General features: G+C 38.1%; 1 protein-coding gene across 2 annotated transcripts in view; it reads right to left on the bottom strand.

Annotated features, from left to right (window-relative positions):
- The window catches only part of PRRX1 (paired related homeobox 1), a 136,636-nt gene that overhangs the window by 21,015 nt on the left and 90,632 nt on the right, over nt 1-24,989 (bottom strand). For both annotated transcript variants that reach the window (XM_075184085.1, XM_075184084.1), the window contains exons 2-3: nt 22,350-22,525; nt 6,437-6,618 (exon numbers count right to left, since the gene is read on the bottom strand). In XM_075184085.1, coding sequence (XP_075040186.1) covers nt 6,437-6,618; nt 22,350-22,525 — 358 coding nt within the window. The remainder of the gene's footprint in view (nt 1-6,436; nt 6,619-22,349; nt 22,526-24,989) is intronic.

Here is a 24,989-nt window from a genome sequence, read left to right on the forward strand (position 1 = left end):
ACTGAATTTACATAGTTGCACTTGTTACAGTTTTCTATAGTTTTCAATGTTAATATTCCACTTATATAGTGTTTTCTTTACAAATTGTGGTATGTCACAGACCGTCACAACCCCTTGGCTATCAATGATGAAAGTACTGCTTTCCCCTTTGTCAAGGAAGATACAGTTATATTTGGCTGATCTTCTTGCCTCGAGTTATATTTACATTCTCATTCTCTGTTTCCTTTCTCTTTTCTCCTCCCCCTTTTCCCTTTCTGTTCTCACTTCCACCTTCTTTACTCCCCGACTCCTATTCTTACATGCCTTGGCTGTCTAGGATATTGATGGCTATGGTGATTTGTTTTGGGGGGAGGGGGGCGTCATTTACATATTTTGTTGACTTGAATCTGACATTGCAATGGTCTACCTGATAATTACTTTTTTTAAGAGATGCAAGGTACTTTAAAGATATGCTCTTGGAATGTCCACAGTATAAACTTCCCGATTAAGAGGAGGAAGATATTGACCTATCTCAGTAAACTGAATTCAGATATCACATATTTACAAGAAACACATCTTACAGATTCTGAACATGAGAAGCTTGGCATGTTTAGGCAGTGGGTTCTTGCATGCTCCTTTTATTCCTCCAAATCTAGAGGAGTCACAATACTGGTGTGCAGGGATATTTTCTATAACTATCCATAACAAAGAAGTAGGTAGAGAGAGTCTTTATATATTTCTAGAAGTCACTATAGCAGACACTCAATACCTTTTGTGTAACATATATGCATAAAATATTCACAAAAAAATATAAAAAAACATATATAAAAAATGCCATATAGCAGTGGTTCCACATTATTAGGATTCATTGAATTGATAATTCCAAACTAGTAAACTAACCTTATCTCATCTTAAATAAGGCAACTCATTTATTATAATACTGTCACACACCCCAAATTTGAGATTAACCAAAAACATGTATAAATAAAGGCATAAACAAAGAAAATTGTAAATCAAAACAATTCTTACTTTTTGATTTACAAATGTCCTTGTTTCTGCATTTATTTATACATATTGTATATAGTGCACATAGTGTACATTGTGAATGTTATGTTATAATATGCCAATTGTATACCTCCACCTAAACAAAGATTTTGGTGACATGTTCCCCTTCACCTCCCTACTCCCCCTTCTCCCTTTCTCCTACTTTTCTTTTACGATGTCTTAAGTTACGTTACTCACAAACTTTGAGACTAGAAATATAATACGGTTTATTGAATGTTGATATGATGCATTTGATCTGTGCTTGAGCTTCAACTGCCATATCTCACAATTCACCTCTCCTCCCCTCCCCTTTCTTTAAATCTTCAACTCATTCATCCTACCCTTTCTCATGCCTGTCTTGCCCCTTCTCCCCTTCTCCCTTCCCCATCTCTCCATCTCTCACTCCTCTCTTATTATTATCCCACTGTACTAAAACACAGGTTTTCTTCACCCTTTTTCATCTCCCCCCCCCCACCTTTCCCTCTATCTCTATCTCTCTACCCTCTAAAATTGTTAAAATTCTTACAATAAAAAGTCTACATGGTTTAAAGCTTACTGTGACAGGATGGACCGCCTATGCAACCCTATCTTTTGTTGCTGGGAACCGGCTGGGCTTACTTTGCCACCGTTCCCTTTCATTATCCCAAATGTGCCCTCTAACTGCAGTAGGAGGGGCTTACAAATTCTGCCACCACTGGACTCCTTACTGGCATCCAGTACCGGGTTTCTTCTGGGTAACTGATGCTGCTAATGTACCCATTGCTGTTGTACCTGGACTGGTACCCCTGACCTCGTCCAATGGATCAGGGTTGCTGTGGATGGATTCTCCCTGGCCTGTCACACTGGCCAGAGCTGCTGAGTAGCTGGCAGAGCAGTGGTACCGGAAAGCTGGGTCCAAAACTCAGAACAGCCGGGAATAGATTAGAGTTGGGTCTAATCTTTAGGTCACAGGGTTAGACAAGTTTCCAAGCAGGTCTTTGAAGCAAGTGATGTTAATTTGCTCACACTGGTTGAAGGTACCACCAAGCAGGTCAGATGAAACAAGAATAACAATTTTCAATATAAGACAGGGCTTTTTATACAGATTTGAACACAGCCTCATAGGGTAAGCTAGCCCCCTGAGGTCTGTGCAATTTTTAGAATCAGGATGCAATTTGTTTACCCAAACAATATTTACACTTATCTGTGATATCCTAAAACTTGCTGTGATTGCCTGCATCTTTCTTTAGAGGCAGGGAATCTAGTAGCAAGTCTTATTTAACCTTCCTGTGCCTTCAGGTGCTGGACCCTCACACATAAAAAGGTCTAATTAACATGAGATTAACATGGGTGCTTTCTTAAGACAGCTGCAGAATACACATTTCCAAATAAGGTTACAAATCCCAAACAAGTCATTTCTCTACTCCAAGATACACAAAAGACTTCATCACAAAGGCTTATTGTATCAGATATATATAGACCTTCAGAAATAATGCATTTATTCTAGCAAAGTAAAACAAACAAAATTCTTTCCCTGGTCTCAGAAATAAAGATATCTCCTTTACCAACATAAACACAATATCAAAAATAAGTACATTTTCAATTATATAAATAAGCGCCCTGTGCTATTTCCTTTAAATAAATTTATAGTTATTTATAAATTATCCAGTCACATTTAAAAAATAGGTCCCTAAGTGAGAAGATTCCAATTTCAAACAATCCATAGTGGTACTGTAATGTTATATTCAGATGGATAATCTGCTATGTTGATTTCTGTCTGTTTATACATCATGAACATTACAATAGTTTGTTATTGTTTCCATTTGGTCATTCTAAATTTTGATTTTACTAAGAGCCTGTAATCGGGACTAGGAGGATATATTCTTTCAGAATAGCCAATCGGCATTTTAACCATACTTTGGGCGGATTATCACTGGGGCTATGTAAGCCACGTCAGAGGGACAATAGGTTCTGGATTCTACATGGTCCTGATTAGGGTTTATATATTATTTGTGAAATGTCCATTTATTAAGTGAGATTATCTGTTCATATGTTGGTTTCCTGTGAAAGATATTTATGTACTTTACATTTTATTGCTAAAACTTTTGAATTGAATGTTTATATTTTAAAATATTAACTGAGCGTTGATTTACATTTTATATATCATAAGTATACCTTTTATTAATTAATTAATATTCCTCCCTCAGTTTGGTCAGCACAAAAAAAAAAATTGTCTCTTGTATTTCTCCTAGGGCTCAGGAGTGCCCTTGTAATATAAGCTATTATTATTATTATTATTATTATTAATTAATTAATTTTTATTTTATTTTTATTCCCATAACACCAGTCCTTTATTTAGTTTTTTTGATTATACTATATCAAATAATATGTGCAGGACATGAGCTCTGTCGAAGTACATTTTTAAGCCAAAAAACACCAGTACACACCTCAGTAATTACATTTTATTTTTATTTTATTCTTGGGTACAATTCCAGATGTCATCTTTTGAAAACTACTGTAACTTATGCTTGTCCATTTATTCAAGGGCACTAACTGACATTGGAACTTCTTCCTAAAACACCAAAAAAGATTAGGCTAGCTGATGGCACTGGCAATTAACCCCTAACTAATAGGCTTCACCTAGATTATGCTTTAGCAGGTTCATTTAGCATCCCAGACTACAGAAAGAGGCAAGAAAAGACCAATATTCACAATACAGATGAGCAATAGTTCCAAAACTGTTCAGCAAAATGTTTGTTTGACTCTGCATTTGGCTGCAAAATGTTGTACGTTTTTGCCAGTGGAATCTGGTCATAAGTGTTCCCAGTCCTACCTCAACCACTCCACACAGCAGAATGACTTGACCATCATAGTTTTGTTCATAAACTATAAGTTCCACAAAATGCACATTTATACAAACAGTATTCTGTGGATTGGTGATCTAAAAGTGGGACTCAATTATATCTCCAGAAACTTTGTTCATCTCTAATTTACATCTACTTCTACACATGAGCAGTTTACAGTTAAAGTATGTACTAAAATTAAATTTTTTTCCTCAGTACACCTATATTCTTTTAGATTTTTTTGTTATAACAATCATGATTTGTTTGTTTTCTTGCCCACATTTAATTTTGGGGTGGTTTTGGAGCCATGTTCCTGTTTTTTTGGCAAAAATCTTAGATAAACACTGAAGTAAGTCATACTTGGATATAAATATATATGTAATTAGTATGTGAATAGGTATAAATCTGCAACAATCAATGGAGCAAAAATAAATCATCAAACATGCAGATGATAAGATTATAATTATTATATATTTATGTAGCACTGTACAGTGAATATGTAATCACTCACTCGTCACTGGAGTTTACATTCTAAATACCTACCACACACAGACTCTAGGGGTAATTTTAAGTGCCACATTCAGGCTTGGTAACTTCCAGAGTTTATTTAGCTAGTAAATCATGTCTTCAAATAAACTATTACTGTTGGCAATATTATTTACAAGGCGCATGTCAAATATTATGGCCTTTCTTCTAGACCTCCAATATTGATCAGTCTTCACTGAGCCCTTTGTGTAATATTTATACTGCTGCAAACCACATTTTTGCTAAAGACCTTCCATGTGTAATTTCATTTAAATATTCAGATGATTAAGGTAACTTGTACAATCCACTGGAAAAATACATAAACTACACATGGAAATCAACAGTACATCAAAGAAACTCCTACTGCCAATTGTGATATTTTATTGTATTTTTTATTTTTGAACTGCACTAGAACTTAAAAATGTTAGAACTTTTTTTTCTATGAATGAATGAGATGAAGAATGAATACAGGCTTAAGTGAAGTTGTTGTGAAACGAGGTATTAATATCACCTCAACCAGTCTGCACCTCGTTTCTCACAAGTGGACTATAAAAACATATACTTTTTCTAGCCCTCTGGTTGCCCATTTTTGTCAGTCATATTTAAATTTGTATATATTATAGTTTGCAAGTGGTCAAAATGTCTGCCAGCATGGTTTTCTTATCTTGCAGACTACACCATTGTTTCAGCCTAGGCAAAAGGATTATTGTCCACCAGTCCTGTATGAATGTACATCACATCAGGAGGTCTTATGGGTTAAGATAGGGAAAAGGAACATAGGTAGAGCTCTATGTTTAATTACAGAGGACTGCATTGTGTTTTTAAATGTAATGTGTCTGGATTGTGATTTATCCTGTTTAAACAAATTCTGGTGTATAGCCACAGAACAGTAGCAATCCTTAATTATAACAAGAGTGGCTCATCTGCTACCCCTTTGTCTGTATGTTTACCTATGAAAAAGTAAATACAGAAAAGGACCAATCAGGCAGGTCATGAAACGAATGAGAAGGTCATTTATGGCTTTAAAAAGGAGCTCCAGAGAATAGCAAACTGGCATTCACTACCCAGTGATAGCTGAAGTCAGGCTGGCGTTGAGATCCAGATCTCTGCCCGGACAGGAAAAGAACAATTGGTCCCTGGAGCACTGCCTTTGTCCTGATTTACCTATCCAGGTCTTGGGGAGCTGTGTGTCTGCCAAAAACGGAGATCCTTACATTCAATGTTCTTTTTGGTGCTCCCAATGTATTGAATGCTACAACCACTTTCAATCTGGTATACTACAAATGTTAATTGGCAGTTTGTAAACCTCTTGATTAGGTATTTCTCTTTAGTAACAAAGTAGTAGTAATTAGTTCTCTTACGTTGACCAAAAAAAAATGTAATCCCTATTGCATCTACCTGATAAAAGCTTATCAGGTAGCCAGATAGGTCTACCCATACCTTTGCTTTACAACCATCCCTTTCAAAAAAATCCAAACAGGAACTAATATAAAGTTTATGCTTTTCTGAATAATACTATCAGTAAATACTAGCATCAGAACAGGAGCTTCTTCTGAGCATACCCATATGGTGGCGTGCAAGTGACAACTCAGTAGAGGCTTCAGCTCTGCTTTTTTTTAAAGCAGAACACAGAGCACGGGTGTTGGAGGGAGCAGATTCCTTGGAGGAGGGCTACTTAGCACTGCTTGGCCTCCCTCATATCCAGGCTCACTAGTGTTTACACCCCAAGTACCCCCTATAATAATGAAGGCAGTAGGAGAAGTGGCGGTATGGCAATCCACTATATAAACCCCCTCTTCGACCACTGGTCAACTGAATAAGTTACATGTTGCTGAAAATTTCATTTTAAAATGAGATGAGTCCTGCAGTGGTGTTCTCAGAAAGTGTTGGGTTGCAGACAAAAACAACATTGCATACAATCTAAAGAGGACTGTAACTGTAAACAAATCTGTAATATCTGTTTATGTATAGAATTTGTTTAAGTCTCCTGATGATAATATCAGTATTTGATGCAATATTTAACACTGCAATTAGAAAAATTAATAATCAATACTATTAACTCTTACCTATAAGGGGATGCTGGACCCCAAGATAGATACTCATTAGGCCTTGGAGCTGGTCGTGGTACTATAGGTTGTTCAACTGCAGTCAAATCTCCAGCATATGATTTGAGAAGTGAAGCGTTCTTGTTTGCTAACATTGCTCTTTCGTTTCTGCGAAACTTAGCTCTTCTGTTCTGGAACCAAACCTGAAATTGTATTATATACATATATTATAATACATACATACCAACATATATATTCTTACAGCCAATGCAGACTGCACTATAAAACACACAAAAAAAAAGTTTTTGAGATAAAAGTTTCTTTTGACATAATGACAAGTGAGGCTTTTAGGATAAACACACTTAAAGGGCGACAGGGTTTGTAATAAGCTAAACACTTACCTTAAGGGGTTAACATGGGGTGTGGACCGACCAATGGTTGCTTCCGTGGGAGGGACTTTGATTGAATATAGCAAGCTGTACTTCCTGCTCTGCCTCACTTGCAGCACGAGATCCCACCCACCCACTCCTTATTTTAGTATTTTTGTGTTAACGTTGGGGTAGGAAGGCACTGCGTTCAGCAGCTGATTAGTGGGCGCACAGTTAGTTGTCGTAGGTCAGTGCCCCTCCTTTGATGCACCAGTAACTCCTTTTGGTCCTTCGGTGAGGAGGGTCCCTGTCCGGCTCGGTGAGGGAGGGCAGCGTGAGTTTGAAAGGGGCAGTCACTCTGACGCCAACTCAGCGCAATTTGTGTAGGGATTTGTTCCCCGTGGTTTGCGGACTTATGGCGGTTTGCGCCTGTCCCCAAAGTGATCTAGTGTGATCAGCTTGAGAGCTGTTCCGCAGTGCCCTTTCTCCGCCACCATAGGTTTAGTTTAATATAATCCTTATAATAAAATTTCTGCCATTTTTTAATAACTTACTTCATGTCTCCGTGTGTTTATTGGCATGCAAAGGTTTATATTTAAAGGTTGATGTGAAGTTTATGGTAACATACACGCTGAGCCCTTTAAACAATGAGAAGGTAAGAAAATCTCTCACAGAGCTGAACAGTTGCAATGCCTGCGAGATGCCAGGGACTCAGTGCCGTAACTAGAAATGTTGGTGCCCTGGGCGAGACAGGGCACCGGCGCCCCCCAGCTAAGCGGGAGTGGCATTTCAAAAGTGGGTGTGGCTAGCACTTTAGTGAAAGAATTGTTATATGCACACACACAGTGGTATATTTCAAAAATATATAGCGATAGGTATTGTAATATTTTATGCAGTTAATATGTGTAGGTTTAAGTGAGTTTAATATATTGTGATATGTTTCATTGGGGGGGCTGGGGAGAGAGAGAGAGAGATATTCACTTACAAGAACTTTGAAGCTTCAACCCTGAAGTCCCGCAGTGGAACGCATGTGCGTTCCACTGACAGAAAGTTCGGCATTTACGTTCCAAATGCCGAACTTCCTGTCAGTGGAACGCACATGCATTCCATTGCGGATCTTAAGGGTTGAAGCTTCAAAGTCTTGTAAGTGAATGTGAATGTCTCTCTCTCTCTCTTGGAGGCAGGTATGGAGGCAGGTAGCGGACGGCTGCTGGGCCCCCTTGGCCCTGCGCCCTGGGCGACGGCACCGCCCGCACCACCCTCGTTACTGCACTGCAGGGACTGTCTTAAATTTGCAAAGCACCATATCTCGTTATTTGTCTAAAAGAAAGGCAGTCTGGAAATTCAATAAGATTACTTATACTAAAAGATTACAATCTTTAAAATGAAGCACTCAAATCCACAACATGATAATATTTAATAATGATATAAACTTTAATGAATTATTTTTTTAAAATGTACACTCAATTTATTCACAATCCATGTTTATTTTTAATTTATTAATTTTTAATTGCAAAGTTTTGATTAAGAATAAAGGTGGTGTAAAGAAATATATGAAACACATGACCCAATAAAATTACGAATATACTCTAATATATTTCTTGAGTTGTACACTAGTGTACAAAATTTTGTAATTACTAAGAAATGTTATGGTTTTTGAAACAATGGATATTTTTTTTTTAATCAAGGTACCATTAAATTATTTAAAAAATATAGTTAAGGCATTAATAACGATGCAAATGACAATTACCGCTTGAAATGATTGATTTATATATTATTGTTCACACATGTCTGAAAATCCACATTTTAAGCAGCTATTACTCCAATGTCCTAATTCTGGGTTCAATAATGGGCAAAACAAAACAGATTTCTCAAGAACACATCAGTTTATTGTTGTTTTGTGAAATTTAGGCTATTCCATACATCAGATTGCCAGTAAACTGAAGCCCTCCTACAAACGATGTTCACTATTGTTATGATAAAAAATGCCAAACTAGATCTAACTAGGATAGAAAAAAAGTGAAATGCCCAGATGCACAACTGCACAAAAAGATTAGTACATCAGAATCTGCAGTTTGAGAAACAGACGCCTTACAGGTCCTGAGTTGACGGTTTCTATAAATAGCACAAGCCAAATACCAGTGTCATCTGCCGCTATAAAAAAGACAACTCCAGGATGCTGGCCTTATAGGCAGAGTTACAAACAGAAAGCCATATTTAAAAGTGGAAAATAGAAAAACAAAGATTAAAATGGGCAAAAGAACACAGACATTGGACGGTGGATGTCTGAAAAGAGTATTATGAATGGATAAGTGTCACTTACCGGACTGTTGGTTCCTCTGGCTCAGGACCTAGCTCTCTGTCTTGCCGGCGCCTGTCTTGCGCCGCGGCCGCCTGCCATCTTGACCAGGAGTCTGCGCATGTGCAGACCTACAGACTGTTAAAACCTTGTTTCTCTCCTCATTGGATGATTAATTACTGCTCACTATTTAAGACACCTGCGGTCCTACTACCTTTGCCTGTTCTTGGTCCTCATTCTGCTGAGGTACCAAGGAGTTCCCTGTTCCTGTTTATGGTACCTGTCAGCCGCAGACCGCTACATGCTACCTCGTATCTTGCCTGCACTTGAACAAGTCTCTACTCCACGCCAGTGGCAATACCCGTCAGCCGCAGACCGCTCCATGCTATCTCGTCTCTTATCTGCACCTGGATAAGTCTCTACTCCACGCCAGTGGTAATACCTGTCAGCCGCAGACCGCTCCATGCTACCTCGTATCTTGCCTGCACCTGGACAAGTCTCTACTCCACGCTAGTGGTAATACCTGTCAGCTGCAGACCGCTCCATGCTACCTCGTATCTTGCCTGCACCTGGACAAGTCTCTACTCCACGCCAGTGGCAATACCTGTCAGCCGCAGACCGCTCCATGCTACCTCGTCTCTTATCTGCACCTGGACAAATCTCTACTCCACGCCAGTGGTAATACCTGTCAGCCGCAGACCGCTCCATGCTACCTCGTATCTCACCTGCACCTGGACAAGTCTCTACTCCACGCCAGTGGTAATACCTGTCAGCTGCAGACCACTCCATGCTACCTCGAATCTTACCTGCACCTGGACAAGTCTCTACTCCACGCCAGTGGTAATACCTGTCAGCCGCAGACCGCTTCATGCTACCTCGTATCTTACCTGCATCTGGACAAGTCTCTACTCCACGCCAGTGGTAATACCTGTCAGCCGCAGATGGCTCCATGCTACCTCGTATCTTACCTGCACCTGGACAAGTCTCTACTCCACGTCAGTGGTAATACCTGTCAGCCGCAGACCGATCCACGCTACTTTGTATTCTACCTGCTCCTGGACAAGTCTCTACTCCATGCCAGTGGTAATACCTGTCAGCCGCAGTCCACTCCAAGCTACATTGTATGTTATCTATTATCGGGACTAAGTTTCTACTGTGCATCTGTAGTGATAGCTGCTAGTCGCTGACTTCTCTACTACACTGTATTATTGGCTGCTCGTATAGACTTTCCTTCAGTTGTCAAGCATCTGTCTGTTTCAAGTTTAACTGCATGCTAGGCCCTTCGGAACTTCTCATTTCCAATTACTGCTGGTCATCATACTCACTGTGTCATCACTGTTTCTACTACTCAGAGACTATATATCTTCTGGCATTCCTTCTCCAATCCAGCTCAAGGAGGTCAGTGTTCTCATTGTGTAAAGCTGTATCCGCATATTTACCATACTCCCCAGAGGGCTGCGACCTGCACAGTGGAAGTCGCTAAAACCCATACTTCCTTGCGGGAGTTCCTGGTGAAGACCAGCCACTGTGTTAGACTCTGCGCCTCTGGTGAGTAAAGCTACATTTGGTAAATTCTGGGTCAAAACTCCTAGTGCCCGTGACAACAAGTCTAAATTTGAGGTATTTGGCGGGAAGAGAATATATGTGAGACCTAGAGCAAATGAAAGGATGCAGGAGCTTGATGACTTCTGTCATGAATAGTGGAGTAAAAGTAGTGGTATGGGGCTGTTTTGGTGCTGCTAAGGTAGGAGATTTAAGCAGAGTGCAAGGAATAATGAACCAAAAAGGTTACCACTTTATTTTAATGTCATGCCACCCCCAGTGGTCAATGCTTGATTGGTGCAAATTTAAGCATGCAGCAGGATAACGATCCTAAGTATTTTTCTAAGCCAGCATTTCCCAAACGGCGAGATCACAGGGGTGCCGTGGGCAGGCGGTGAGTGAAGTGGGCAAGGTGGGGGGGCATCAAGCGCTCCCCTTTGCCTGCCACTCTCCCCCCACTTGGTCGCTGGCCGTCCCAAAAAAAAATAATTCCTCCCTGCTCTGTTGCACTGCATGTCGGGTGTTACGTCATCACGCCCGACATTTTCAGTGAAGAGCAGTGCAGCGAGGAGCAACAACATTAGAAGACAGAAGAAAACAACAGAAGACAGAATAAAACAGAACAGAAGAAGACAGAATAAAACAGAACAGAAGAAAGAAGGGCAAGTAAAAGGTAAAAAGATAAATGGAAGTTGAAAGGGGCAGAGCAAAACAAGGAGAACTGAGGTCACAGACGGCTATTTATAAAAGGGGCACAGAGGTCACAGATGGCTATTTATAAAAGGGGCACAGAGGTCAAAGATAGCTATTTATAAAAGGGGCACAGAGGTCACAGATGGCTGTTTATAAAAGGAGCACAGAGGTAACAGATGGCTATTTATAAAAGGGACACAGGGGTCACAGTTGGCTATTTATAAAAGGGGCACAGAGGTCACAGATGGCTATTTATAAAAGGGCACAGGTCACAGATGGCTATTTATAAAAGGGTCACAGGCCACAGAGGGCTATAAATGAATGGGCACAGGTCACAGAGGGCTATAAATGAATGGGAACAGATCACAGCGGATCATAAATAAAGGGGCACAGGTCTATAAATTAATGGGCACAGATCACAGAGGACCATAAATAAAGGGGCACAGGTCACAGAGGACTATATATAAAGGGACATATGTTGAAAGTTTAAAGGGCAAATGGGCACATGTGATGATGAAGGGGTACATGCTGTAAGTATAAAGGGGCACATGTGATGATGAAGGGGCACAGTGTTATGGACATATTCTGCATTTATTTAAACAGCCTTTTTGTACATGTAATATTTCTTCCTTTACCAATAACTATTACTACCTATATCTTCTACTTATAAATGTACATCACAATATGATTGTATATGCATATTTTTTATGAAATGTTTTATAACTTTTTAAATATGTTTCAAAAGTCATTGAATAAAAAACAAAAATATTCTTGTTCCCTAAGAATTCCTGTATTTTTTTATGGTGCTTTATGAACAACTTGTCACTTTAAGTGAGATGCTTGGGATTGAGATACATTTTAACACATAAGGCCACTGTTTTTTTTTGTATTGAGTGAGATAAGGGCTCGTTAATGTAAGTATCGCAAGGTGCTCATTAATTTAGATATCGCCAGGCGCTCGTTTATGTAGGTATCACCAGGAGCTCATTAATTTAGTTGACCAGTAACTGTTGCAGATGGAGGAGAGCCATCAGTAGGTGATATACTTTGTACATTTACAGTAATACTGTGACAACACTATTCTGTGGTGTCACCCTGTACTGTTCCTGCTATTTGTGTGGTGATGCTTCTGGGAAACTCGCAATTTTACTTCTCGTATAGGAGCTGCACAGGATTTGATTTGAACTAATAATAATTATTTTTTGGTGATTGCTTCAGGGCAGAATTATTTTCTGGCACAAAGAATGGAAATATTTTTGAGCATTGGAAAGAAGCGTGCTAGTGAAGCAAAGGATGGCGAACCACACACCAGTGGCAAAGTCGTGAAGAAAAGGAAACATTGCAGATACAACGATACTTACCTAGACTTCCGGATTTACATCTGTCGATGTCAACCAGGAAGAGCGGCCACAGTGTGTATTATGCCTGAAAATATTGTCGCCAGAAAGCATGATCCCAAGCAAACTAAAACGCCATTTAGAGACCAATCACCCTGACATGGCTAATAAATCATGCAATTACTTCACCAGAAAGTTAAAAGAATTGAAGAACCAAAAAGGTAAATTTTTTAAACAAGCATCCATACCAAGAAATGCTTTGCTAGCATCTTACAAGGTGGCATATAGAGTTACGATGTGTAAAAAGCCTCACACCATCGCAGAAGAACTGATTTTACCGGCTGCAGTGGATATGGTCACCACTATGGTTGGGGAATCAGCAGGAAAGCTGCTTTCTAAGGTACCTTTATCCAACAATACCATGAGTTGCAGAATCCAACATTTGACTGAAGATCTGAATAACCAGTTGATTGAAAAAATGAAAGGGAAGGAATGTGCACTACAACTAAATGAGGCAACAGTCAGTAGCAAGGATGCTCATTGGATTTGTTACACATGCTTTGTTGATGGTGACAATATTGTGGAAGACCTTCTCTTTTGTAAAAGTATCACTGCAGGTACAAATGCACAAGAATTGTTTCAGATCATTGACACTTTTATGAGTGAAAACAACTTAGACTGGACAAAGTGCTTTGGTGTCTGTACTGATGGTGGTCGCTCTATGTCAGGCTGTTATGGAGGATTGCAGGCACTCATAAGAACCAAAGCTCCTGATGCACTGTGGACCCACTGCATTATCCACAGGGAAACCCTTGCATCAAAGCAACTGAGTCCTCCACTGAACGCAGTCATGGAAAGCGTGTTGAAAGTGGTAAACTTCATCAAAACTCGGCCTTAGAAGGGAAGGTTTCTTAAAAAACTGTGTGAGGATATGGGCTCTGAGCACACATCTTTGTTGTATTACTGTAGCTCGCGATGGCTTTCCTATGGCAATGTATTTTCCTGTGTCTTTGAATTACGGCAGGAAATTTACTCCTATCTGTAAGAAGAAGTACACGAGTGTGCCAATAATTGCTTGGATACTGATTTTTTGTCCAAATTAGCATACCTGTGTGATCTCTTTGACAAACTGAATGCATTGAATCTCTCACCACAGGGAAGCAACACACACATTCCTAAACTTTCTGAGAAGGTATCAGCTTTTAGGAAAAAACTGCTTCTATGGAAAAGAAAATTAAATGAAGATTGTTACAATGACTGTTTCCCCCTGTTGCATCAGTTTGTTACATCCAATGATGCTTACTTGACACATGAACTTAAATCAGTTTTTGAGCAGCACCTAACAAACCTCAGTGACTGGTTTGAAAAATATTTTTCAGAGAATATGGAGAAATTTGTATGGATCCAAGACCCATTCAGTACTAAGGCCCCATCTGAATTCACTTCTATAGAAGAAGAAAAACTCATTGAGCTCTCCTGTGACAAGTCTATAAAAGTAAAATTTAGCAGCATGGGACTTGAAGAGTTTTGGATATCCATTAAAGATGAATATTTGATGCTAAGTGCTAAAGCACAGCGAATCCAAGTTCCATTTGCAACAACATATCTGTGTGAAGCTGTTTTTTCGGCTGTTGCTGTAATAAAAATTCATGTTGAAGAGGAAATGAGGGTGGCAGTGTCCAAGATGATTCCAAGGTTCGAGAAGTTGTGAAGTACACAACAGGCGCACACATCCCATTAATAAATAATTATAGGTTTGGTATTTTTATAACATTCTTTAATAACCAAGCACATTTTTGTACATATTGTTGTTTTATTTTGTTTGATCCTGTTAATGAATACTGTAAATTGTTCTTTTGAAATAAATATCATTTTTTTTTCACAAATTTCGTTGGATTTATGTGTATTAGTTTTTCAAAACAACTTAATAAGTATTTCTGTCCTGACCAAATTAATTATTACGTTATTTTGACCCAAATACTTAAAAATCGGGACTACCACATAATTATATGGACTTAGGGGTGCCTTGATAAATGTATGGAGACCCTAAGGGTGCCTTGAACTGAGAAAGTTTGGGAACCACTGTTCAAAGCTATGCAAAAACTATTTACTCAAGAATCAGGTAACCAGAGTACTGTGTTTGATGGACTCGCTGTCACAATCGCCAGACCACCACCCCTGCACTACAGAAAATGTGGGTACAAATTTCCCCTGAATATTTAAAAAAACCGACAGTTAAAATGCCAATCGTCTGCAAAGCTGTAATTGCTGCAAATAGAGAATTATTTGATGAATGAAAAAGTTTGATAAATAGAACAGTAAAATTAAATAAAAACAATAAGTTATACAGTCTTTCTCAAAATCATTGTATGAAATGAAAACCTCACATAATCTATAGGCAGAATTTAGGCTTAGCAAATAAATCAAACACAACATATCCTGCCGCAAAACTATGTCCACAGCATAATTCAAACAGCGCTTCAGTTGGCTGACTATAATTTCAGTCCAATTAAATGGTACCTTAATAAAAAAAGTATCAATTCTGTCAAAAAACAAGAAATTTCTTAGTGATGCCAAACTTTTGCGGCTAGTGTATATAACATAGTATTAGAGGATTTAAACATAAAAAATACATGTTTGTTGTAATATGCTGTACCGTCTTGACTCTGGAAGTGCTAAATTAATAATAATCTTTGCTCCCATGATGAAATTTTATTAATACTAAACACAATAAAAATAAACTTACTACAGAACTGAATAAAAAGTTATTCATACTACATATGTGCAAGCGATTGATTAATTACACTATATGCAAGAGATCTATAATTTTTGTTGTCTTGGGGATGTAGTTTAAGGGGAATTGCTGGAAATAGCTAAAAATAAAAACAGGAATACATTGTCCCAACTCTACTCTGCTAAACAACTGTGTTCTTTCAAATTCATGTGATTTCTAGCAATTATCCACAATTTACAAAATGTGAATTCACCAACAATGTTTTAAAATTCTCTAAGCTTTACCATTCATATGAATGGTGTTTCCAGCAAAATGTAAAAATCTTGAAATGAACAGGAAAATGTCTGTTAATTCCACAGGACAGGCATATCCTCAAACAACCTGAGCACTAGACAGCCTCTCCTGGTTTCTACTACAACAGGTAGTACAACAGACTATGAGGGCTGGTGTTTCTATGGTGAGAGAGAATGAAAAAAACAGTGTGCCCCTCACCCATTTGTAGATTAACATCCCTGTGCTGAAAATACACTTCCTAAACATCATGGACTGTGGTAGTCAGGATAATAAACTAATTGGTATCCCTGGTGGAAATTTGCCTACTTCAGTGTCCCAGAATAATTGACGCAAGATTCTATGTTGGGCAAGACCTATGCCCATTATGCCAAAAGAACAATTATTATTATTACTATTATTGTTATTAGCAATAATAATAATAATAATAATAATAATAATAATAATAATAATAATAATACATTCACAGTAGTATACAATGAACAGACAGCAATGATCCAAAATATGTTGCAAAATACATTTTTAGACTAAAACTAATTATACAAAGACCATGCATCTGCTAATTAACAGATTACACACAGATAACTTGGTAATGCAAGTTATTTACAGGACAGTGAGTAAGAGTGATGGTAGAGCCCATTGGCAGACCGGAGAGGGTGGGAAGAAATGTGTTTAGAGAGGAGATTGGAGATAAAGGGAGAAAGGGGGTAATTTATGGCCTTCTATGTTATGGTATGGAGTTGAACCTTAATTCTGTAGGACATGGGGAGCCAGTATAGCCAGAGTGGTGGAAGAGAAGAATAAGAGTATTTGTATCTTCCATGGTATAAAAGGGCCAGACTTTTCTATTTGTTCTGGAAGAAGAGGCAGGATTTGGAGAGAGAGATAATGTGAGGAGCGAAGGTGACGCAGGAGTCAAAGATAAACTCTAGACAGCAGACATGAGGGACAAAGGGTAGGGGAGGTGACACCAATTGGCACCACAATGCCTACATGAAAAAGCTGGAACAAGGAGAGCAATGCCCAACCACCTCAGACACATGGGGGACTGTGGGAAATTCTGGAACCCAGATAAGTAATAATGCAAATGTCAAAAGCCCAGATGTAGACCCACTATGCCACTAATGATTGGTGGTGGCTATAACCAGGTGACATTTTTTAATGGAAACCTCAATCTTCACCAGGGTTACCTGCATGAATGTGACCAACTTCAGAAAGGGGAACCCAAAAGATATTCTCAATATTTGGCTACTGACAGTTAGCAAAATAGTGTATATGGATTGAGGCCAGTTATCAGAATACAATCCAAGGTCAGGGGAAGGTAGTACTAGTTTAAAAAGCAATAAAAAGTGGAGGATCAGAGTCTCAAGCAAACATATGTAGTCAAACAAGAAAGGTCAGTACACAGATATTCAGTAGAATAGTAAGACAACTAAATTAAAAACACCATTGCTCAGGCACTGTTCAAAGGCTACACTTATTTAAATAGAGGATTGATGACATCTTTGGCATATACCTATGTACACCGAAGCACCTGTAGTGAAAAAGGATGCATAATTTTGGGTGTAAATGGCATCATACATGCAACTGTGAGTGTGTGGAAGAAAACATCAGAGGTGTCATAATCATTACAAGGGACTGTAAAACTTAGATGGGCTTCTATGGTTGCAGATTCATTCCTTCTCAAAACCTTTGTATGAAATGAAAACCTCACAAAATATAAAGGCAGAACTTGAACTTAGTAAATAGTAAATAAATTAAATGCAACACATCCTGCCGCAAAACTGTGTCCTCAGTATAATTCATACAGAGCTTCAATTGCCTGAGTTCCTTATTATGATAAATTTCTTACAATCATAAAATTGTATTAAACAGTTTTTTTTGTAAAAAAATTAATCAACTTGAAAATGTTAATCAGTTCATCATATACAGTCCAATGGCTTCATAGGAGGCCTTTTCCAATCCTATCCCAATGTCCAAAGTCAGTCCTGATAATATATCATCTGTTGCATACCATTATGTATCACACGGGAAACCAATTTTGAGTAACTTATGCTAGTAGTCCATTGCCTGGTCTGCACTTTGTGGCACATGCTTGCCTCGTGGGACACATTTAGACTGTATAGACTTCCTATTGGCATCCTCCCTCTTTCCCTTGGACAATGCACTTTCCACAATACCTAACACATTTCATTTGGAGACTTCAAGGGGACATCCTTGATATCCTATGTCTTTCCCTTATAATGGCAGTGTAGAGACAAGCTCCACAAACAATCATAAGGGGAGATCAAGTATCAAAATTAATGAAATAAAGAATAAAAAGAAATGCTTATTTTCCATAGTTTGTATCATAAGGAATATCTTTCTAGAATCAAAAGTGAAAACTAGTACACATGGGATTCATAATACAGATAAAATAACTATCAAAAAATAATTATGTTAAATAAAAAAAATCAAAACAAAACATAATTCCAAATATACACAAAATTCTTCATAAAAATCAATTTATATATAAAATGAAAGAAAAATAAAAGGAGAGATTAAGCTAACAAATTAAAAATAAGACAAAAAGAAACGAGAAATTGGCTCTGCACCAGGTTATGACCTTCTTCATTATTAGTATATTAGTATTACTGTATTGTGAGGGGGTGCTTCATTCAACATATAATTATCATGTAAAAAAGAAAAAGGCAGTTGAATACTGAAGCACTACAGTCCTTAACAATCACTATAATAGTTAAAACCAAAACTTTATTAGGTAATATTAAAATATAATTATTGACCAGAAGGGTTTAGGCGAACTTATATAAAAATATAGTGATAAAGTAGGAAAATATAAGTGATTAAAATAAATAAGTAGACCCCAGGGTAGGACTGATCACAGATATTATATACCGCAATACTTAGATCTCATTAGGTGACACTTGAATGATTTCATTTAATTACAATGTTTTTCTCAAGTAGGAGTCAATTTAATTTATTAATTAGATCATTCTAGGGAAACCTCTGTCTTATTTCGTAGTGGAGAAGGTGGCTATAAAATAAAAAAAAGACATACATACAATTTGTAGGGGGAGTGTGGGAGCATTTCGGTGATACCTAACATAAATTATTAATTATGCCTTAAGGCCTGTTGACCTTTAACTGTTTATGTCCCACCACCTGTGCATCCTATACCTGTCATCACATATTCCCGCTGTCAATCAATAAATTATGTATTGTTCATAGACTGCACAGTATTTAGTCCTTGTCCAGCTCCAAAATTTGAGCGTTACAAGCCAGCAATATTTTTTTAAAAAAAACAATTAATTAATTAATTAAATTGTCACTGAAAATTTTATATTTTGTCTGTTGGACTGAATGATTTGGTGATCTATATCTTGAATGAATTATCTCTAGCACAAAAGAATGATTCTTTATATCATTACACTCATAAGAGAAAATGTGTTTGTGCAGAGAGAAGGTGCTCAGGATTGTGTAATTTAAACTGGAGTAGGGGGATTGTTTGACTCAGAAGATTAATTCATCAATTTAGCATGCTCTTCATTTTCTTCTCCCTTAGGTCTGATTGGAGGTCACAGGAGTACATCTAAAATTACAACATTTGCTATGGAAGTAAATTAGACCAACTTTCAGATCAACCTCTGATCTCATACAGATCCACCTCAATGTGCATGTCAATAATTGTTGCAGTTAACTTTACCTCCAAACTACAAGTGAAGACATCCTGGAAACTAATAAATGCCTGATTGTTAATAAGGATTGTCGAGTACGATAACTGTTTCAGTGCCTTTATTGGAAAATTGTGTTGAGTAAACTGCTTACTATGTGTAAGGATACAAAAACACATCATGCTTTACAGATTACAGATCATATACAACTAAAATACAACTAATTAAAAGAACAATTTGGAGGGAGCTATCAAAATATTTGGTACATACTTAGATCATTTTATAAATTCTTCACAGTAACAAATTTAAGAATAAATGCAAATAAAAGTTAAAGTAAGGTATAAAATTACAATATCAAAGACTAATTGCTTCTAATGTACATGATACATGCTATATTGTTTTGCCAAAAATAAATTCTAAGGTTGATAGAGTGTTATTATGCTTATAAAAGTGAAATAATAATTAGATGGTATTCTATAAAATTAGAAAATGTATATTTTTAATAGGTATTTTCTATATCCCTTAGACAGGATAATGTATTACTGTTATAAATGGGTTGCTGTTTCACTTGGAAAAAACTAAGGGAACACAAGTAAATAATGACTTTAATATTATCTTTGCTAAGTATTACTCAAACAACAATTGAAGTTCTTGAAGCACTGATGCAAAATGTTAGAAGACTTACATCTTTAATTCACAACCAATGCCATCGTAACAGGTGAGGTGAGTACCAGAGCCAAATGAAGGCTGGTGAGACTGGAGGAGTTGTAAAACATAATGTCCTGATTCAAGTCTGCATGCAATTTGCATGAAAGTTACGTGTTTAAAAAGAACATGAAACTTGTGCGCATGTCCGCCCATATTCAAAACTAAGTCTACAGTCATAGCCAAAAGTTTTGAGAATGACACAAATATTATTTTTCACAAAGTCTACTGCCTCAGTTATTATGATGGCAATTTGCATATACTCCAGAATGTCATGAAGAGTGATCAGATGAATTGCAATTAATTTCAATGTCCCTTTTTGCCATGACAATGAACTTTATCACAAAAACAATATTTCCACTGAATTTCAGCCCTGCCGCAAAAGGACTAGCTGACATCAGGTCAGCAATTTTCTCGTTAACACAGGTGAGAGTGTTGACAAGGACAAGGCTGGAGATCAATCTGTCATGCTGATTGAGTTAGAATAACAGACTGGAATCTTTAAAAGGAGGGTGGTGCTTGAAATCATTGTTCTTCCTCTGTTAACCATGGTTACCTGCAAGAAAACACGTGCAGTCATCATTGCTTTGCACAAAAGGGGCTTCACAGGCAAAGATATTGCTGCTAGTAAGATTGCACCTATATCAACCATTTATCGGATCATCAAGAACTTCAAGGAGAGAGGTTTAATCATTGTGAAGAAGGCTTCAGGGCACCCAAGATTGTCCAACAAGCGCCAGGACTGTCTCCTAAAATTGATTCCGAATCGGGGCTCCACCAGTGCAGAGCTTGCTCAGGAATGACAGCAGGCAGGTGTGAGTGCTTCTGCATGTACAGTGCAGCGAAGACTTTTGGAGGATGGCCTGGTGTCAAGAAAGCCAGCCAAGAAGCCACTTCTCTCCAGGAAAAACATCAGGGGCATACTGATATTCTGCAAAAGGTACAGGAATTGGACTACTGAGGACTGGGGTAAAGTCATTTTCTCTGATGAATCCCCTTTCGGATTGTTTGGGGCATCTGGAAAATGTTTGCCCACAAAGGAAAGGTGAGCGCTACGATCAGTCCTGTGTCATGCCAACAGTAAAGCATCCTGAGACCACTCATGTGTAGGGCTGCGTTTGAGCCAAGGGAGTGGGCTCACTTACAATTTTGCCTAAGAACACTGCCATAAATAAAGAATGGTACCAAAATATCCTCCAAGAGCAACGTCTCCCAACCATCTAAGAGCAGTTTGGTGACAAACAATTCCTTTTCCAGCATGATGGCGCACCTTGCCATAAGGCAAAAGTGATAACTAATTGGTTCGGGGATCAAAATATCGACATTTTGGGTCCATGGTCAGGAAACTCCCCAGACCCTAATCCCATTGAAAACTTGTGGTCAATCCTCAAGAGACAGGTGGACAAACAAAAACCCACAAATTCTGACAAACTCCAAGCACTGGTTAGGCAAGAATGGCCGTCCATCAGTCAGTATGTGACCCAGAAGATGATTGACAGTATGCCAGGGCAAATTGCAGAGGTCTTCAAAAAGAAGGGTCAACACTGCAAATATTGACTTTTTGCATAAACTTAATGTAATTGTCAATAAAGTATATCAAGATACACTCAATTTGAATCTAGGTGGAGGTACGTTCTGCCTAAGCAGTATTTGCTGTATGTAGATACACAGAACAGACAGTATGCACAAATGCATATGTACAATACAAGTTCACAAATAACAACCTTTAACAGTATAATCATTTATATGAAAAAAAAATTATGTTCAAATTTATATATATTTTATATTATTTACATAAATAGGATACTGTACATAAAATGCATTTTTATAGTATATCTTACTTACACACAGTTATTATGTGATTGCTACTGCCACGCATACTTGTATTTTTTAATTAAAAGTCTATACCAGCACAGTCATCTGTATCATTTGGCATTTACACCTGACCTCTAGTGGGTGCAAAATATATGGCTGAAAGCAAGCAGGACTTGACCCGGCCGCATCTGCGAGGGAGAACGATCTTACTGTGTGTATGGCCTACGTTATTCCGCCCCTTCCCTCCCCTGTAACCCCCGCACACCCTCTAGTCGTAGACAGTTGTAAATTTCATTTGCGTTCGAATATGAATTAAATGCAATTGCTTTCATTTACGTAAAGTCCGTTTCTGGGCATGTGGACTGCAGAATCATTATGCAAATGGACGTCGGAAGATGAATCAGGCACAATGTGTTTACATGTATTGCTATTTTTATAATCTTTCTCAAAATTATATAAACAAATGTTATAGGGATTACCTGGACTCGAGCTTCAGTGAGATTAACTCTGCGTGCAAGATCCTCTCGTACAAATGCATCTGGGTAATGTGTCCTCTCAAAAACTCTCTCAAGGGCTTGTAGCTGGCTGCTGTTAAATGTAGTCCTGTTCCTCCTTTGTTTTCTCTTTTTCTTCTGTTCTGCATTCAACTGTTCACCTGTGTAGGGTACAAAGTCAAATTTAATTAATAATAGAGATGTATGCAGAGCCCTGTGTTTTGTTTTGGTTCTAAAATCATCTTCGTCTTTTGGTTTTGGCCAAAAATTCTCATGTGTTTTGGTATTGGATCTAGATTTCATAAAAATTGTGAAAAACTGGTAAATAATATGATTTCATCCTACATTAGAATTTATAGCATTAACATTCATTTACAGTCTATTTTCTAATGATCTCCTCACAACTGTCAGAATTTCCACCAATTTCGGTCAAAGGTTGCAGCACGCTGGCTGACAGAGCTGACAGAACAGTGGCACAGGATGGCAGTTTAATAAAGTAAAGAGCACCTTCAAAAAAATCAGACCACTGGCTGATAACATGGTCATTTTAGGAAGAATATATCCCAGGGTAGGCCCACCCCACAACTGAAATGGTATGATAAATTTCTGAAGCAGGTAAAGTGTGGATTTCCACCTCGTTACTACCTCTTGCTGGGTGTGATATATATGTTTGACAGTGCATTGACATTTATATGATTAACACCATAATAAAGACAGGGTTGGAAAGTTGACAATAATGACATTGACAGAATTATTAGGTAGACAATTTGAATCTACAGTGTCATCCTAATACTGTCAACACTTGAATTGTCAACCAAATGTTGTCAACTTTCTGAATGTCGACAAAATAAATGTCCAGCCGTCAACCGCATACCTTCTTGCTTCAGTTGGTGGTATTGCAAGTCATTTTTTTAATAGCTGCTGCAATGATGTACATGCGGTCGTTGAATGTGAAAATGCACTAAATTTTTATAGGCCACAGACAGCTTCTCCTGCAAAGACCTCACATGCCTTTCTTTATTTTATAATGCTAGTGTTTGACTGTAAAGGCAATTGTGTGATGGTCAGTATCACATATGTAATAGTAAGTGACCAAAAGACAAGGCGCTGTGTTTGACAGCACAACCCAAATAAAACAAAACATTTTATTTAACAAACCAATTGTATTTATTTTAATAATTTTGTTGCGCATTGTCTACATTGCAAGGTAACAGTCCTTCTTTTCTCTTTCTCATTGGGCATTCACATGGTTTAGTGGCAAATACAAGTAGATCAAACTTCAAGTAATTTTACTCTTGTTGTCAATCATCTATCAGTCTATAGACCAGGAGCATCCAAGTACTAGCACTGTCAGTAGTAATAGTTGTTCAACCTCTGCAAGTAAAAATGGTCACGTGGGAAGGAACTGTAATAAAGGGCTCTCCAAATCCAACTTTTGTCAATCTAAATGAAAACATCAGCTCTTGTATCATTTCTGGTAATGGTCCGGAGACTGAATAGGAGTCCAGAGGCAAGAAGGAAGGCAGGCCACAAGAGGACCATATAATAAAGAATGGTCAACAGTAGCCGAGTTTGGTACACAGTAAGGCAATAAGGCAAAGGGTACAGGAAGAGGCATAGTTGAGGACAATACAAAGGTCAGTACACGAGTAGTAGAAAACTGGAGGCAGAATGCAGCAACAAGGACTAGATCACTGGCAGCATCACAGTAATCTGAAAAGGAAGACAGGAACAGGTCAGGCTTTTATAGGAAGTCAAGGGGAGGAGCTAAAACATACTGACACATCAGGAGATCAGTGAAACTGAGCTAGAACACAGTAAAGGCAATGAGCTGTCCAGTAGCCAGAATAGCTCAGTCAACAGAGCAGCAGGCCGTAGAAGCCCTGGCTTCAAATCCTGACAGTACGTCCTCTGGACATTTTAGAAGCAGGCTTGTTAAGATGTCTAAAGTGATGCAGTATGGTTAATCTAGAGGCATGAACATTTTCTGCAGGCTCCCAAGAATTTTCTTCCAGACCAAATCACCTCCATTTCAGCAAATATAGTAATTTATTTCTGTGAATTCTGGAGTTCAGGATCTTTTCAACAATAAATTCTTCTTCTCTTTCCACAATGACTGGCAGTTGTGGGACCAAAATCCAATCAGGAGAGGGGGTTGTCATGAGATGGATTATGCAATTAAACATGGAATAACGGATGTATTTTCATAGTCAGTGGAAATTCTAAGTATAAAGCAACTTGGTTAATTTGGGACAGGATCTTATATGGTCCAATACATTTTTGACCCAATTTCGGTGAAGGTATCCATTGCTTGAGGTTTTTAGTGGATAGCCAAACTTTTTCTACAATCTGAAAATTGGGTACAGCTCCATGGTGTCTGTCTACAGATTGTTTGCAATGTTCCTGAGCTTCTCCCAAATTTTCAATAAGTCTCTTTTGAGCTTCTTGTAAAATTGGGATTCTATCAATCCCAATTGGAGCTGGTTTGGAAACTGGAAGCTTCGGAATGAGCATTGAATGGAATCTAAAGTTGGCAAAGAAGGGACTCTGTGAAATTGTACTGTGTTCAGATTTATTGTAAGAAAACTCAGCAGTGAGTAGAAAATCCATTCAATCGTCTTAAAG

Source organism: Mixophyes fleayi, chromosome 8, assembly GCF_038048845.1.
Source record: "Mixophyes fleayi isolate aMixFle1 chromosome 8, aMixFle1.hap1, whole genome shotgun sequence".
Taxonomy (NCBI): domain Eukaryota; kingdom Metazoa; phylum Chordata; class Amphibia; order Anura; family Limnodynastidae; genus Mixophyes; species Mixophyes fleayi.